Source organism: Monodon monoceros, unplaced genomic scaffold, assembly GCF_005190385.1.
Source record: "Monodon monoceros isolate NGI ecotype Baffin Bay Population unplaced genomic scaffold, NGI_Narwhal_1 Super_Scaffold_1, whole genome shotgun sequence".
Classification (NCBI taxonomy): domain Eukaryota; kingdom Metazoa; phylum Chordata; class Mammalia; order Artiodactyla; family Monodontidae; genus Monodon; species Monodon monoceros.
In genome coordinates this window covers 71,764,797-71,782,932 of record NW_021703765.1, presented here as the reverse complement: position 1 = coordinate 71,782,932, position 18,136 = coordinate 71,764,797, and the positions used below count along the sequence as shown (strand labels likewise).

The following is an 18,136-nucleotide window of genomic DNA, read 5'->3' as shown; positions in this document are numbered from 1 at the left end:
AGAGACGTTCTAAATGTTCCTTCCCTGTCCCATAGCAGACTGCCTTACCCAGCCCACTCTGGAGACCCTGCATTAGAGTTCAGGGCTAAGAGCAGTGACTTTGGGGGCTCCAGTACCAGTTCTCCCACTCACTCCCACTTGTGACCTTGCTAAAATGGTCCCTAAAATGGGGATAATAAGAACTCCTGCTTTGTGTGCATGGGATACGGATTAAGTGAGATATGGACTCAGAGTCTGGCACAGAGACAGCACTCAGGGGAGGTGAGCTATCACAACTGTGTGGTGCCATTTCTGGGATCCTCACCCAAGGCCTACATCCTTCTGGGCCTCTTTTTCACTACAGTTCAACTCAGGCTCTACCTGGCAGCACCTGGGTGTTAAAGGAGGTACTGCTTTATAAATATCACAAGGTCTACTTCTGAGCAAAGCATAGGTATGCACCTGAATCTCCAGTAATTCGAGCTCAAGGGATGAGGGATGTCGGAAAAGATGAAGGGAACAGTTGGAAGAACCCCCAGGAGGAGTTCGTCTGTTCCCCAGATGAGGGAACAGAACCCCAGAAAGGAGGCGTGCCGTCCCCAAGACCCAAGGGCTGGGCGCTGCAAAGCAAGGACACAAGCCTGGGACACTTGAGCCTGATGGTGAGACCCTGGGAGATGGCAAGCCTTGAGATGATCTCTCCTACGCAGACAAAATTAATTAACAGAAGGAAACAACCACACACTAAGCCTCCCAGTGGCAATTTTACTCTGTAATCAACATCACAGGAACTCAGTGAATGAGGCCATCCATCCCCAAAACAGCTGATTATTTTGGAAACTACTTACAATTAAAAGAAGCTAAGGCCTTGGATCTGCTGAGAAAGCACATGGCCCCCAGAAAAGTTACTGAGACACTGGGAATCAAAACCTCCAAGAATGACTATTATGGAGAAATACATTGATACTTACAGGGCAGGATGTTTTTATATCTATTTTTGTTTTTATTCTCTTGCCTCTGACCCTCTTTTCTGCTGTAGAGAAGTTTGCATTCCTGTTGTTGTAGTGTCTAGAGAGAAACAAAAGTAAATATTATTATGCACCAAAAGCTTCAAAAAAGAAAAGCTTGACCCAGCACTTCCACTTTAGGGAATTTATCCTAGGAAATGTTCCAGAGTCGTGGGCAATAGCTACAAGAAAGCTCACCTTAATGCTATATCAAGAGTGGCAGGAACACTGGAAACAACATAAATGTCCAACCAGAAAGGGCTGCCTAAATACACACTTTCGTTCATTCATACAAAAAATGTTCTACGGACGTTTAAAAGATATCCTAGGAGAATATTTAATGCCTTGGAATGATGATCAGAGTAAGTATTAACTGAAAAGCAGGTCAAACTTCCAAAACAGTGTCTTACATAAGCCCATATGTCTGCATGCACCTGTGTATATAAGAAATGGCAGAAGGATGTACACCAAAAAAGTAACGGGGATTATTTTTTTGAGAGCAGTGGGATTATCCTTTTTCTTTTCTTTCTTTTTCTTTTTTAACTGTTTTTTGCCTAAATTTGCTACAATAAATAAATATTTATAAGAAGAGAAACCTTTTAAAATAACAATTATTAAGAATGAAAGCCAGTGAGCATTGGTATACAGCATCCAAATAATACATATGATCCATGTTCTTGAGGATTTTATGATCTGCCTTTTACCATTGATTAATTCAGAGCAAGCTGAAAGTCAGTTCTCAAATTTGGATCCTGGGGGACAGTAGAAGTAGTTCTGGTACCACTAGATCATGGGCATGCAAGCTTTGTTAGCAAGGCTTTAGAGTCCTCTTATGCCTCAAACCCATGTCAGTGCCCTGGGCAGCCAGCCTGCGTCTGCACAGACACCCGCTCTCCTATGCTCTGAGGGGAGGGGGCCCCTATCCTCTACCACAGCCAGAGACGGAGGAGAAGAACTCTCGGGCTCCCAAAGCAAGGGGTCAGGAAGGACACCTCTGCAGGTAAAGGAGGTGGGGAACGCGATCAGGGCAAGAGCCTAAACTAGGCAGCCACAGCGGAGCTGGCCCCAGGGGAAGAGAGGATGTGGGGAAGTGGTGAGAAGCACCAGCTGCAGAAACAGACAGGAAGGTGGACAAGCTAGGCTGAAGTATTTTCAAGGAGTAGGTTTTCATTTTCAAAATTACCACAAGTGCCTCTTCAAGGGACCCTTGGTTTCAAACAAGCCTAATTTGAATGGGGAATCACAAATGGGGCAAATCAAGAAAGTGAAAGGAAGACTAAAAAAAGGGGGGGAAAAGTGTGTTATATATTTTTTTAATATATTTATATATGCTAAAATGATTTTCCCTTAGAGATTTCTCTACAAGGAGAGGCAGAGTCAGTATTTCGTAACACAGCAGCCCTGTTAGATTTCCATTTCATTTATCTGAATTTCACAGACAGGTACGAAAGTCAGGAGTTTAAATTGCTAGTTTGACTCTCAGTTTCAAAATGCAATATTTGGCCTTGACACTCAGCTCATAACCAAAGTGTTCAGCCAGTGGAAACCTGGACAGAAATAAAATACAATGTATGCAGAACTCTGACAATCAAACGGTCACTCAAAATTCTTAAATGAGGTCACTTTAAGTAATTACAGCCCTTTGCCTTCTTGGAGCTGGCATTTCCTCTGAACTGTGAGCCAGCCTTACCGTGCAATATTGCTGTGTTAGGAAGAAAGTCTGATCTTGATTATTAGACATTAAGGTGAGGTTCAAACACTATGAACCGAATCAATCACTTAAACATCAACCAAGTGAAGAGAAACAACATCAACAAAAGCTACAATGGGGTGGGGGGAGGGCGGGACACATGCTAGGAAATAACTAGGTGCTTGATTCAAAACAAACTTGACAGCAAAGCATTCAAGTGTTCACTTATGGAACAAACTTCAAGTGACGCTTCACTTGTGGAGGGCACACTGCCAGAGCAATCTCTAGAAAAGGCAGATTTCACCCAGTCCCGCCCTGTTTAATCACCTTCAGTTTCTCCCTCTGCCTTCAAGATCAAATGCACGCTTTTCAGAACAACTCAGGAAACCTTCTCTGAGCTAATGGAGGCCTGCCTCTAACCTCAGCTTCGGCTTTGCCAAGTTACTATCCTGTCCATGCCTCAGTGTCCTCAAGTGTAAAGTGGGGCTAATCCTAATTACCTACCCCATAGGGTTGGTGTTAACAGTTAAGGCGCACTGTCTACACTCTAGCCACACCAAATATACACAAGAGTCTTGAACTCACCATGTTTCTTCAGGCCTTCATGTTTTTATTCATGCCATCCCCTCTGCCTAGAATTCCCTTTCTCTGCCTTGAGTACCTATGAATGGTTACATTTTACTTACTCATTAGGACCCACCCCAAATACCTCCTCCTCTGGGAAGCTCTCCTGACCCACTCAGCACAACCTCCCTGTGGCTCACAATACCAGTTCAAGGGCTGCAGCACCTCCCTCCGTGAGTATGCTCGTCACACTGAATCCCAGCTACGTTTTTACAATCTTGTCTCTTCTATTAGAAAGCATGGACCACCCTTGTTTGCCTGCAAACAGCACAGCATCCAGCACAAAGTAGGCACTCAAAATGTATCCGCTGAATGAACAAATAAATACAGAAGGGGGTGGAGGGAGACATACAAACCACAGACCATCGTGGCGATGGCCTCGGCACTACAGGGCCCACACTCAGCATCCCATGCTGACACTGTCGGCCTGGCTTCAACATAAAGAAAAACCACGTAGGCAAAATATTAAAACAGCATTTCCGGATCTTTAGTCATTTGAAAAGCATCTTCAAGATGCTGTGCCATCTCAGCACATCACCTGTTATATCAATTGTTTTCTTAAATTAACAGCCTCCTTTTTCCCCCCTTCAGAAAATGTATTTCAAAAGGAAACTGCATATTACTAGCACACATGAAAACCAGTATCACTTGCCATATATGGAAGGTAACCAGAAAAAGGAATATAATAAAAACAAAATATTGTCAAATTCTACCTGGATACTGTAGCATGCCTGAGACTCTGTAAAGGAAAAGGGACACTGGCAGGTGTTAGAGGTAGGTGTTAGAGGCATACTAAAACTGTACTCAGACCTTCTCCTAAGCCACGTCAAAAGGAATGGGTAAGGGTTAAAAAAGAGAAAAGTCTTCCTCATTCGCTAATTCGATCTTACTGTAATGGGGTGCCACGGAAAATCATCTCACACACCAAGAACACTTTGCTAGAATAATCCAGAGTTCCAGGCCAGGGAAATCCTCACCAATACCCATAGCATGTTGGCTGGACCATCTACTCAGCTCAGCCTCTGGCTTCCCTCATCCTGCGTTAAGTTACCAATTGCATCTTCCATGCGGATTTGAGGTTTGAACAGCACACAAGTTGAGACAGTTTGGGCCCTGGAGTGTTCCAGAAAGGACAGGCCCAGGGACCCTGTGTCCCGGGTGCAGTAGGGTGCTAACCGCCAGCGGCTGGCTGGCAGCTGTCACGGATTAGTAGTGACTAACAGTGTGCCTCTCCCCCTCCAGCCCCTGCTCCTTCCTCAGTGCCCATTAGCCCATTCTCATCTGCGCCTGGGGCCCAAGTTGCCTGAACACATTTCATTTCCCACAGTGGAAGGCTGCCATCCATCTCCAGTGAGACTGAAAATAAAAAGAACTCAGAAGTTGTCACTTTCCATGTTCTGCCTGCAGAGGCTCCCCGACTGCACCCGAGATAATCACCTACGGCCTGCTAAGGGGCGCTTCCTCCCCAGCAGCAGCAGGCTGATGGCCGGAAGAGGCAGGAGAATAGCCACCAAGCCCTGCCCCCAGGAGTTTACAATCCCTTCAAGGTTGATCTTCCACAACCTCCCTCTCAGCTGCCCCCAGGGCACCAAAAGCTGTGAATGACCTGCAGCTGAATGTCACTGTCTCCATCCCCATTCTCCACTGGGCCTGGCAGGATGCCAGCGATAAGGCGTGGGACAGGCAACGAGAAAGCTGGGGCACAGGCTGCAAGATACCCCATTTTCCCAAGTAAAACAACCAAAGGGTTTGCAACCAAGGATGAACCCTCAGAAAGGACCAGAGGCTAGTTACAGTCACCTGATCACATGAATCAACGGTGATCAACAAATGGATCATATCAAACTTTTAAGCGTTTATAAAAGGCATGAAGAGAAAGGCAATCCCCAATCCACATTGTACATTAGGCGTGCCCAGCAGCATGACCGAGTGTGGATGGAACAGGTGTTCACAATGCAGAACGGTCCCTCACAGCTATGGCTGTTGAACATCTGTGCTCCCCACACCTGGACCCCTGCCAGCCTCCAGCCTAAATGCCAGTAGCGGCATCCCCAGTCACCGTGATGACAGAAAGAGACCCTCACAGGCTTCCAAAGTCCTCTGATTAAAGACCACTGGAACCGGCTCTTGACCAGAATGTCACGAATGCAAGTGGAGAAACAGGATCAAAGAAAGACAGACAAACAACAAATGAATGGGCAGAGCCAGGCAGCCCCATGTGCCAGGACAGTGGCCTGAGAACCATTTGCCTGCACTGCTCTGAGCAACAGGGACAAATTGCTAAGGGAAGAAAAAATAACGCCACTGGCCAGACCAAACTGTACAGTGTTTTTACAAACAAAGCTACAGGGACTTCCCTGGCGATCCAGTGGTTAAGACTCCACGCTTCCACTGCAGGCGGCAGTGGTGGCCACAAACAACAACAAAACAAAAAAACAAAGCTACAAGGGGAGGAGACAAGATTAACAAAATACTGATAAGTGTTACAGCTGAGTGTTGGGAAAAAGAAGGTCCATCGTCCTGTTTTCTCAACTTTGGCGTGTGTGAAAACTTCAATAATAAAAGAACGTTTTTATAAATTATAAAAAGATAAAAATGTAAAAGCTCCTATTAACTCTCCCCCTACCCCACTCATGGCTGGTCACCTGAAGGAGAGAAAGAGGGCTCAGGACGGCTGTCAGGCAGATGGCCCCTCTGGTGGGGGCCACAAATAATAAGACAACAGTAACCACGTAGGCAGGCGCCAGACTGGGCCTTCTTCCCGGTCTGAATGAACTTCTGTTTCCCTTTGGCATCTGCCCTCCACACAGAGGAACACTAGAATTCTCACTCCGTCCTCTTTACTGCAAACTCTGTGGTGTTACCAGGCACCACCGGCAGGTGAAAGCCCCCATTTCCAGATGCCACGCTGCACGGCCGGTCACCATTTCCCCACGGTGGAGTTGGGGAGGCTCGTCCCCAATGAGTCCGCGGCATCATCCAGGAGTGAAAGGGCAGCTGGAGATTCTCAGCACCAGAGAAGGTCCCAACTGATGGACAAGCACTTACAAAGCACCGTGAGGGACAAAACCAATCCAAGATTTGGTTCCTTTCCAGGTGCTTGTTTGAAGTTAAGTCACCTCCTTCCTCCAACAAGGTGAAGTAGAAAAACAAATCTAGAAGACACGGTCCCCAGAGGAGAACAGGTTCTGACATAGGAAACAGCAGCAAACAGTACAAGACAAATCTATCATTAATAATCTATGATTAAGTGTGTAATTAATTATGTGGTGTGGAATTTAGGGAGTGAGATCCATGAAAACTAAGTGAAGCAGGTTTCTGGGAGGAGGTGAGGCCTGAGGCAAGTGAGGGGCTAAGATGGGTACAAGGAAGGGAGGAAAACATCCCAGCAAGTTAGGGACATAAGCAAAGGTGGCTAAGAGGCCAGAGTTAGTGGCCTCAGAGTTAGGGTGAAGGAAACTGGTCAGAGTCTGGAAGCTGAGTTCTGTCAGCATGGGAAATGAGGTTAGATGGGGAGATGGGGGGCCTTGAGAACTGGGCAGGAGATCTTCAACGGCTGAGAAGCACAGCACAGTAGACTTAGAGTCAGAAGTTCTGGAAGTTCAAACCGCAGCCAACTACTTGCTAGCCACATCCTTGGGGACAACTTTCTCCCTTCTTCTGGGCTTCAGTGTCTTCATATTCAAAATGAAAATGCTATGCCTCTGGTGGGAAATCGGGAGCCACTGAAGGTTTTTGAGCAGAAGAGTGACAGGAGAAATGCTGAGAGTAGATTAGCATGAAGGGCGAATGGAAGGGCAGAGGCCAAGAGTAAAAGGGCAGCTGGTATCTTGTGAGGCGATGAGAGCCTGCACCCCTGGCATCAGGCGAGACTCCTGTCTCTGCTGCTGCCCACCTGGGCAGTCCTGGGCAGGTGCCTTGATCTCTCAGAGCACCCAGGGACACAAGATCTACCTACCGCATAAGATTTGGGGATGCAATGAGATGATTTCCCTAGCCCAAAATGCAGCACCAAGCAGACAATAAATGCTAATTTCTTTCCTTCCTCTAAGACCACAAAGACAACTAGGAAAGAAATATCAACCGGACCTGGTGAATGGCAAGGTATGGGAGAAAGGAGAGAAAGATGAGTGAAGGGATGCTCTGAGGATTCCAGCCTACAGGGTCAGAGAATACACAGGACAACCACCAGAGATGAGAAGTAAAAGGGGATATTTGGTCTGAAGGGGAAAATAACAAAATAACAGGTCTGGTTGTGAATGCTTGAGTTTGAAGAGCTATTACAGCCAAGAAGAAGTGTGGAAGGCACAATTCAAAAGGTAGAACCAGGGCTTCCCTGGTGGCGCAGTGGTTGAGAGTCCGCCTGCCGATGCAGGGGACATGGGTTCGTGCCCCGGTCTGGGAAGATCCCACATGCCGCGGAGCGGCTGGGCCCGTGAGCCATGGCCGCTGAGCCTGCGCGTCCGGAGCCTGTGCTCCGCAACGGGAGAGGCCACAATAGTGAGAGGCCTGCGTACCGCAAAAAAAAAAAAAAAGGTAGAGCCAGAGCCCGGAAGCAACACAAACTTAGTGGTAATCAGAGGAGGGTGAAAATGGATGTGCTCCTCGGTGAAGAGCAAGTTTAAAGCAAGATAAGCAGAGGGCCCAGACCACGTCCTGGAGAACCACCAGAGTTAACTGGTTGGGAGAAGAAAAAGCAACGAACAGCAAGAAGAGCACAAGGGAGGGGAGGAAGGAATAAACCAGGCACATGCCGCTGCGGATCAGAGAAACAAGAAAATGGTGGGAATGAGGAACTGGACAGCTGTCTCAAGAGCGGCTCACGGAAGAAAGAGGCCAGAGAAAAGACTATTTTTTAATCTTAATAAGAAAGCCACTGCTGTCTTCTCAAAGTGTTACTTCAGCATACTGTGGGCTGTCACATTCCAAGGTTAAAGAAGAAAGGGCCTAAGAAGAAATGGAGGCTGCAACCCAGGCCCACAGTGCGGAAAGCAGCAAGGTTGTTCAAAGGCAAAGGGGAAGGTACAGCAGAGATGTGAAAGCACCTGGAAGCACCTTCGGTTCTTCAATTTTCTGTAAAGATGTCAAGCATCTCCAGCAAATGAAAACAACTCTAAAGAGAAAAACCCGACACTGGAGGGGCACAGAACAAAAGCAAGGGCGGGCGGCGGTGGTGGTGGTGGTGGAGTGGGCTGAAAGAGAAATAGTTCAAAGGAAACAAAGGAATTTCTCCAGAATGGAGCTTGTGGAATAAAACCCCTTAGCCACTGTGATGCTCTGCCCACCAGAAGGGAGCAGCCCTTCTATCAAGCAGCCGGGAGCTCAGGCCTGGATGGAAAAGCCTGGTGACAGCTCAAGGCTGCCCTCCCGGAGCATTTTTAATCATGAGGCTGGAGCCCTGGTTGGGGTAGCTGTTCAATATGGCTTTGCTTAGTCACCAAGCAGAAGATTTCCACTAGAGATCACCAGCAAGAATTATTTTTTGAGACACAGCTTTGGGGTGCAGTTAAAGCCTTGTCTCCATAAAACCTAACCATCTCCAAGTAGAATTTGTGGGTTTGAAGAAAGGCACTAGCTCTGTCGGTTGGCAGAGCTGCTGGTGGAATCCAGGACATCTGTGTGGCTGTCAGAGAAATGCCTGCGATGCCCATGCAAACGGAGCACAGCTTCAGACCACGACAGGGAAGAGAGGCTTGTATAACAGAAGGAGGCTGGGCTTTAAAAAAAAAAAAACCCAATTACTAAGGAAAATAAGCTTTAAAGAGCTGAGAAAATAGAACCCCAGTTAAAAAGGTGTTGTGGAAGGTTTGTCTGTGTGTACTGTGTTTTTTTTTAAATCAGAAACAGAGGGTTCAAAACTAAAATCTGCCTGAAATTCATTACTGCGACCCTGAATGACATCCTTTTAAGCAAGTGTGTAGAGGGGTCTCAGAGACTAAAATGTGCATTCACCAAGCCTCAAACAGGGGCTCCAAATGAAAACTGCATGGGAATAAAGACGAACATCTCAAAGCAAAGCCTGGAACATTCCTCCACACTTTTTAAGCATCAGAAAGCTGTTCCCTATTGAATATAAGCAAAGGGTCTGAAGCCAATACAAGTCTCTCTTGCTATGGAAAACAGCTCAGATTCAACACAACACAAATACTTATTTTGTGCCTCCTATGTGCCAGGCTCTCTGCTGGATTCTGGGGCTACAGTGAACAAAACAGGACTATCTGTCCTTGTGAGGCCCACAGACTGACCCGGACTATGTTTTTAGATAATATGCACACAGCAGACATAAAACAGCAGGATCAAAGTTTGTCTCTTCATTTTTTCACCAAGAGTTTCATTTGAACAAGACCTCTTTTTATTCCAACAGACCTCGTAACGCCATCTGCTTCTGTGGATTCACAGTGACAAGAAACAAACATTAAACCAATAACTACACAAATTATTCATGAATTCCAAGGATAGTAAACTCTACAAAGGAAAGGATCTGCTGCTATGTGCACATATAACAGGAAGAATCAATCCAGGCATAGGGACAGGGATCAAGAAGGTTTCCCTGAGAAAATGACAAATGACCCTGATGCTGGGAACTGAAGAATGAAGAGACGTTAGCAAGGTGAAGTGAGGAAGGAAGAACATTCTAGTATAATCCCACCTGTAACACAATTGAATTAGCTGAAGAATCATATTCCCATTAGGTATGTAATAGGCAGTTCAAACTTTAACATGTCTAAAATGGAAGTTGATCACTTGCCCCAAAACCCATCCCTCCCAGTTTCCCCCAAAACTCATCCCTCCGAGTCTCCCCCAAACCCATTCCTTCCATTTTTCCCTATCTAAGCAAACGGTAAGTCCATCCTACTAATTAATCGCTCAAGCCAAAAACTTTCACCTTATCCTGCCTCACCTCTGTCTTAACCATACAATTTGTCAACTCTACCTTCAAATACTGACAATTCTACCTTCAAAAAAGTCTCAAGTTCTCAAGCACCTCCGCTGCTGCTGCCCTGGTCAAAGCCAACATTATTTCTCTGTTCAAATTATTGCAATTTGCCTCCCTGCCCATCTCCCTGCTTCTGTCCTTCCCCTTGCAGACTGTCCTCCGTGTGGCAACCTGAGTGATCACCTCACTCCTGTGCTCAAAACTCTCCTTAGATTTTCCATCTTACTCCAAGTAAAAGCCAACAGCCTTACCCTGACCACAGTGCCCTGTGGGATCTGACCCCTCCGTTATGGCTCCACCTACATTCCCTCTTGCTCACCCTTCTCTGATAGTACTGGCCTGTCCGCTGATTGTGCACCACGTGCATTAAGCACATTCCCACTTCAGGGCCTTTGCACTTGCTGTTCCCTTTGCCTGGAATGTTCTTCTTGAGGTTATCTGCATGCCTTGCTCCATTATTTCCATCAGGTCTCCACTCAAATGCCACTCTGTCAGAGAGCTCTATGTAAAATGGTGATGCCCCCATCAGCACACCCTTTTTATCTTCCCCTACTTTATTTTCTTCACAACATTTATCACCATCTCACATAATGAATACTTACCTGCTTCTTTGTTTACTGTCTGTCTCTCCCAACTGACTCCACAAGTATAAAGACTATGACTTGTTCTCTGCTACATCCCCGGAACCTAGAACAGAGACTCCAGCATAGAGTCTGTGCTTAATAAATATTTGTTAAATGAATGAACAAATTAATCACTGCCACCACCAATGGCTACTGTTTGGGGGAGATATTTTGGGGATGTCTGCCCAACTCCCTATAACCTTCATCTGAGAACTATTTTTCCCCAAACACAGTGGTCCATGAAGATGTCTTTGTTCTATGTGATGGTGTCCTTGGACCAGAGATGGATGGCGTCTGAGCCAGTGAAAATCGCTGAGACTTTGATACAATGACTGAAAGTTGCCAGTTTCAATATCTGAAAGGGGTAAGAAGTAAAGTTTGTAAGTCAAGAAGCAAAGAAACCTTCCGCAGGGAAAGAAGAACGAAGCAGGTGTGTGGAGAGCCGGGGTTCTGGATACAGAGGGGGCAGTGAGATGGAAGAGGAGGGTGAAGGCAAAGTCTGGCAGCCGAAGGACAATCAACAGCAAGATTTCCATCCTCAACTTGGGTCCTGCAGTCAGATGACGTCCAGGCTCAGCTCACAGTGCCCCTTGGCAACTCAGGTCTAGAGACTCAAAGGGAAGAACAGGCACAGAGAGAGGGCAGATACCCTATAAATGCAGCCATGCGATATGCCTCTCACAGTGACACACAAGGGCTGAATTCAGGTTTCGGGTAACTTGCACAACGCAGGGACAAAATTGCAGGATCAAAACCTGCCTGATCAGTTATTTAGTGTCCATCTCATTTTGACAGAACTTTACTTCATTTCAACAAATCTAGAAATACTTTCCACTTCTTTACAGTCATGGCAGAGATATGCAGGAGACAAAAGATGTTTACAGAAAAGGACAATCTCATTTTACCACAGTAAAAAAAATTGGGGAAAGAAAGGAAAAAAAATGGGGACTCTATAGGAAAAATTAAAAACTTGGGTTTGCAATGTTTTGACCAGACCACATATCCTAGAAGAAAACCACCAACCTGAATTTATTTCAGGAGCAAAGGAGAAAAGAACCAAAGAGCTTCACAAGAGACTTCGTATTTTAAGATGCATCAAAATCGGAAGTAATTTATAAGTGTCTTCTAGGGGAAAATTACCCAAAAGAACACAACGAGTTTCACAGAAAACGAGAAGCCGGGCATACAGACAAACAAAACATAGCTATCAGAGTTAAATTATCAGTGGCATTGCAATTTAGAGCTCTGGTTCACTTTAAAGACCATCAGAACACACAGTAAGAAGGAACTGATCCCAAATTTATCACCTTCTGGGAAACAACTAAGGTACAATCACTAAAATAATTAATGCCTTGCTGTTGGATCAAACTTCAGCTTCAGAGGATTTAGATTTTAATGAGTCTCTGCTTCCACATACCTAAGTTCTTCTATAATGGTTCATTCTGTTCTCAGCCTTATTCCCCTGGCCCCAACCTTAAAGGGCAATTTTTTGAAAACTGACTGGATTTAAGAAGCAGGTACATAAGAGATCTAGAAAGCAGGCCATCAGCTATGTGGATCTAGCTTCAGTTTAAATGAAACGTTAATGCCCTGATTTAGTGCCTGACAATTTATCACCCCAGCCTGACATCTACAGAGGACTTAGTAGAGTACAGATGTGATCTTGTTTTTTTCCATTTCCCCTGAAAGCCAACTCAGTTTTCCCCCATTTTGTTGTTAATAATGTATAAAAGATGAACTGAATTTCAGATGTCACGGACTGAAACCATCAGATCAGCGTTTAGAATCAACCTTTTTCCATGGCCAGAAAAGTCAGGCTAGGATTTCCTTCTAAGTTCTATCCTGACCCCGCCAAAGGGATCATAAAAAACTCCCTACTGCCACAAGCTGTAGGAAGGTTTGACTTTGTTTCTCTAAGCATTGCCTAAGTGAACTTAAAGAATCCACCACTGCACCAGATACCCAATTTGCTGCTGTAATTTTTTTAAAGTTCATAGTCACTTTATAGGAAAAGTGGTCTGTGCAAATGATGGCCTCAGCTATTTTGAAGTGTAACATAAAAATGGGACTAGATTATAAAATAGCTCACTGGGACTTCCCTGGTGGCGCAGTGGTTAAGAATCTGCATGCCAATGCAGGGGACACAGGTTTGAGCCCTGGTCCAGGAGGATGCCACATGCTGCAGAGCAACTAAGCCCGTGCGCCACAACTACTGAGCCTGTGCTCTAAAGTCCGCGAGCCACAACTACTGAAGCCCGCGCGCCTAGAGCCTGTGCTCTGCAACAAGAGAAGCCACTGCAATGAGAAGCCCACACACCGCAATGAAGAGTAGCCCCCACTCGTCGCAACTAGAGAAAGCCCGCACTCAGCAACAAAGACCCAATGCAGCCAAAAATAAATAATTAAAATTTTTTTAAAAAATAGCTAACTTTTTTTTTTTTTTAATTAATTTATTTTTGGCTGCTTTGGGTCTTCGTTGCTGCGTCGGGCTTTCTCTAGCTGCAGCAAGCAGGGGCCACTCTTCGTTGCGGTGCGCGAGCTTCTCATTGTGGTGGCTTCTCTTGTTGCGGAGCATGGGCTCTAGGTGCCTGGGCCTCAGTAATTGTGGCACATGGGCCCAGCTGCTCCGCAGCATGTGGGATCTTCCCGGACCAGGGCTCGAACCCATGTCCCCTGCATTGGCAGGCGTATTCCTAACCACTGCACCACCAGAGAAGCCCCTAGCTCACTTCTTATATTTACCAAAAAGGTTTGATATCTTTTAATTTTAATTAAAAATACTTTTCAGACTTTAAATATGCTAACCAAAATCATGTAGGATATATAATAAAAATTAAAGATGAGTAGGGGGTTCCCTGGTGGTGTAGTTGGTTAGGTTTCGGTGCTTTCACTGCTGTGGCCTGGGTTCAATCCCTGATCAGGAACTGAGATCCCGCGAGCCACACGGCCCAGCAAAAAAAAAAAAAAAAAAAAAAAACTTAAAGATGAGTAACAATCAGCACTTTTTTTTAACACAGAGTATCAAAAAAATGTTAATATTAACAATAATCAGCAAAAAGAAAAATATGCATGCACAAGGCTATCCATTGTATCTTCTTTGTAATATATTTGGAAACTATCCAAATGCTCATCAATAGGTTGAATAAACTATGGTACATCCACACAGCGGAGTACTGTGCAGTAAAAGTGAATGAAGACTATCTGTAGATACTACTGTGGAGTGATCTCCAATGTAATAAAAAAAAGAAGTTGGAAAAAAGTATGTAAAATTATGCTACTATTTATCCATGAAAGGATGGGTTATGAAATTACAGATATATATTTGCTTATACTTTTTGAAAGGTAATGATGAACTTCAACTTTTTTTTAAATGGCTATAAATATAAGGAGGAAAAGACAGGGATAGAAGATAAACTTCTTTGAATGTACTTTTTACATTTGACTTTAGAATCAAAGGCAATATTTTATATAATTGTAAATAAAATTTTATAGAAAGAAATTTCTGAAATCCAAACATAAAATGAAACAAATAACCTAGTTGTATATCCAGTTAGTATATAAACACATAGAGAAGAACTATTACAAATGAGTTGAAAGCACAGTAATTTGACTATACATCTCTGAAGGATCTACCCTAAGGATTAAAAAATAAAAGCTGGAAAAAAAATTAAACTGTTGGGCTTCCCTGGCGGCGCAGTGGTTGAGAGCCCATCTGCCGATGCAGGGGACACGGGTTCGTGCCCCAGTCCAGGAAGATCCCACATGCCGTGGAGCGGCTGGGCCCGTGCGCCATGGCCGCTGAGCCTGCGTGTCTGGAGCCTGTGCTCCGCAATGGGAGAGGCCACAACAGTGAGAGGCCCGCGTACCGCAAAAAAAAAAAAAAAAAAATATTAAACTGTTTTCAGTAATGATATTATTGGGGGTAACGGAAGTCTTATTAGTTTGAGTCCTAAATTTGAATTGGAAGTATCATTTGGACTCATAATTTATTTCAAGAAGACAATTTTTTCTAGCTCCACCCATTGAGATGGAAATAACCAACCTGACAACAATAAACACTTCTGGCTCCCAGACTGCAGTCTCTAAATACCACTTCCCAGGAAAGGAAGAAAGAGAAGGAAGGAAGAAAGGGAGGAAAATGAGAGAAAAGCTAACTCACTCCTTGGAGAAATGACTGATTCCAGTTCTGACATGGGAAATGTATTACACTGTAACAACTTATTACACCAGAAAGTAAGGAATCTAGCAAAAACTACCAGAGTTGTATAGGAAGGAGTAGAAGCCAGCTTGCAGAAGCTCCCACTGGTCAAAGCTAAAATAATTTGAGCAACAGAAGTGATAATAAATGCCATAGATAGAAGCACACTAAATATGTTTAAAAAATCCATAAGTACATATTGATAAAAAGAATTTTTTTTGGAGAACACTATTTTTAAAACTACTTAGTAAACAGGAAAGAATCAAGCATATATCCTGCCTTGGTGACAAAAAGCTTATCTTTATAGAAATATTCCAGCTAATAATGACGAATGATAAAGTTATTACACACCTTATAAGTGAATGGATCTAGGCAATAATTACCAGTTGCTCCTTAGAAAATAAAAAGAGAAGCAACAGGATATAAGCACCTCCTGACACACCATCTCATATGTAGTCTTGCCAAAGAAAAACTGGATCTAACAAAGTATCTAGATAGATCAACTTACAAGAAATACAGGGGAGAAAGGTGTTAAAATCCACCACAGAGACACACTCAGAAAAATCCAGATCATAAGTAACTCTCTGGACAAAGGACCTGCTTTCTCCAATAACAAAAACAGTAACAAAAAACAGGGTCCTATGGTCTGAATGTTTGTGTCTCCCCAAAATTTCTATGTTGAAATCCTGATGCCCAAGGTGATGGTATTAGAAGGTGAGGCCTTTGGGAAGTGATTAGGTCAGGAGGGTGGAGCCCTCATGAATGGGATTAGTGCCCTCATACAGAAGGCCCACAGAGCTCCCTCACCCCTTCTGTCAGGAGGGAATACAATGAGAAGTTGCCAATCTGGAAGAGGACCCTCACCGGACCATACTGGCACCATGATCTCAGATCCAGCCTCCAGAACTCCAGAATTCGGAGAACTCTGAGAAATATATTTCAGTTGTGTATAGGCACCCAGTCTATGGTGTTTTGTTATATCAGCTGAATGGACTAATACAGAGTGAGAAGAAAAGGGAATGGAAGAGAAAGGAAGGGAGGGGAAAGGATGGAATAGAGAGGCTGAAAGGAGAATAAGAATATAAAGAGGCTTAAGATTTTAAAAACAGTGGGAATTCCCTGGTGGTCTTGTGGTTAGGACTCTGTACTTTCACTGTCAAGGGCCCAGGTTCGATCCCTGATTGGGGAACTAAGATCCCACAAGCCTCACGGCAAAACAAAACAAAATAAAACAAAACAAAACAAAAAAACCAGAGTTTAAAAACAGAGATCCATGGGGAACTTATTTGAAAAATGATCCAACAACAAACAAATTAAAAAAAAAAAGACAACTATCCTAATTGGAACAATGACTAGCTATTTGATGAATTTTTATTATCTTTTTTTAGATGTGGTAGCAGTGTTTTGGTTAATTTTTAAAGAATTCCATGAATACTGAAATATTTATGATATTTCATGTGATATCTGGGGTAACTGGTGAAACTGATAATAGTACATGGGGGTTCTTTATACAAATCTATTTTATATTCAAATTTTTTTTCAAAATCAAGTGGGGAAAAAACACTTCCCAATTCAAACAATCTGCAAGTGTGTGTGTGTGTGTGTGTGTGTATCAAGAAAATGTGAACAGTGACTGATATGTGTTAATATTAAGAAATTGTTGTTAATAGTTTTAGGAGTGATAATGATATTCTGGTTATAATTTTTTTTAATGAAATAGTTACAGATGAAATAACATCTGGGATTTGCTTCAAGATAAGCCAGGGCTGGGGGAGTTAAGTGGGGTATAGTTTAAAAAGACTGGCCAGGGGCTTCCCTGATGGCGCAGTGGTTAAGAATCTGCCTGCCAATGCAGGGGACACAGGTGCGATTGCTGGTCCAGGAAGATCTCACATGCTGCGGAACAACTAAGCCCATGTACCACAACTTTTGAACCTGTGCTCTAGAGCCCGTGCTCCACAATAAGAGATGCCACCGCAACGAGGAGCCCACACACCTCAACAAAGAGTAGCCCCTGCTCGCCACAACTAGAGAAAGCCCATGTGCAGCAACGAAGACCCAACACCGCCAAAAATAAATAAATTAATTAATTTAATTAATTTATAAAAAATAAAAAGACTGGCCAGATATCAACAATTGTTAATGCTGAGTGATAGGTATATATTGCTATAATTATACAATTCACTCTGCTTCTGTATATATTTGAAATTTTGCATAATAAAAAGTTTTTAAAAATAGGCTTTTCATTCAAATCTTGATGTAAGATTTCTAAAATTTCTGCACTTATCCCTCTCTCAACTCAAAGCTCCTTAAAGACGAAACCCTGTCCATCTTGTTCACCATGGTGTCCTTGGTGACTAACCCAATGCTGGTATAAAAGAATAAATGTGAGGTCAAGTCCCTGGTTAGCAATGTTCAGCAATGACCATGACTGTTCTATTCTGTACACATCCTCAGTGCTGCAATTCAATCAATATTCGTGGTACAGAAGTTGGACAATTTACTTAACCTCCCTGAGTCTGAGGCTTCTTGTCTGTAAAGTGGAAATAATATCTCACCAAGTTGATCTGACATACTGTGGTTAAAAGGACTTCATGTGGCCATTCATTTGTTCATTCATTCCACAAATATTTATGAATTCTAAAGTCCTACAAAAAGTATGGAATAATCATTCCCATAAACAGAGTAGTATTAATAAAATAACATAAATATTAGCTAAATGTAAATACTCATTCAACAAACATTTATGGAGTTTCTGCTGTGTACTAGGCACTGTGCTACATGCTAAGAATAACTATGAAGGTAAATATGGCACACACACACAAAAAATTGTTTTTGACGAAGTTTTCTGTCACAGGGATGATAACGGAGAGAATAAGATTACAATGAGTTGGCAGGTGACAAACTTCAGTGCAAGAGGAACACAGCCCACTCCCACTGGGGACATTCTTCTACCCAAGCTGGTTTCAGGAAAGAAATCAGTTCCCTTAACCTCTCAAAGATATAAATTTCAACTCCCAGATTAAAGCCACCATGAGATAACTGTCTTTCACTTATTCACTGCAGTAAAGCTATAGA

The 18,136-nt window shown here is 43.7% G+C and overlaps 1 protein-coding gene across 2 annotated transcripts in view; it reads right to left on the bottom strand.

The window, feature by feature from the left end:
• Positions 1–18,136, bottom strand: part of PTPN11 (protein tyrosine phosphatase non-receptor type 11) — a 78,096-nt gene that overhangs the window by 29,592 nt on the left and 30,368 nt on the right. For both annotated transcript variants that reach the window (XM_029222413.1, XM_029222409.1), the window contains exon 7: positions 951–1,047. In XM_029222413.1, coding sequence (XP_029078246.1) covers positions 951–1,047 — 97 coding nt within the window. The remainder of the gene's footprint in view (positions 1–950; positions 1,048–18,136) is intronic.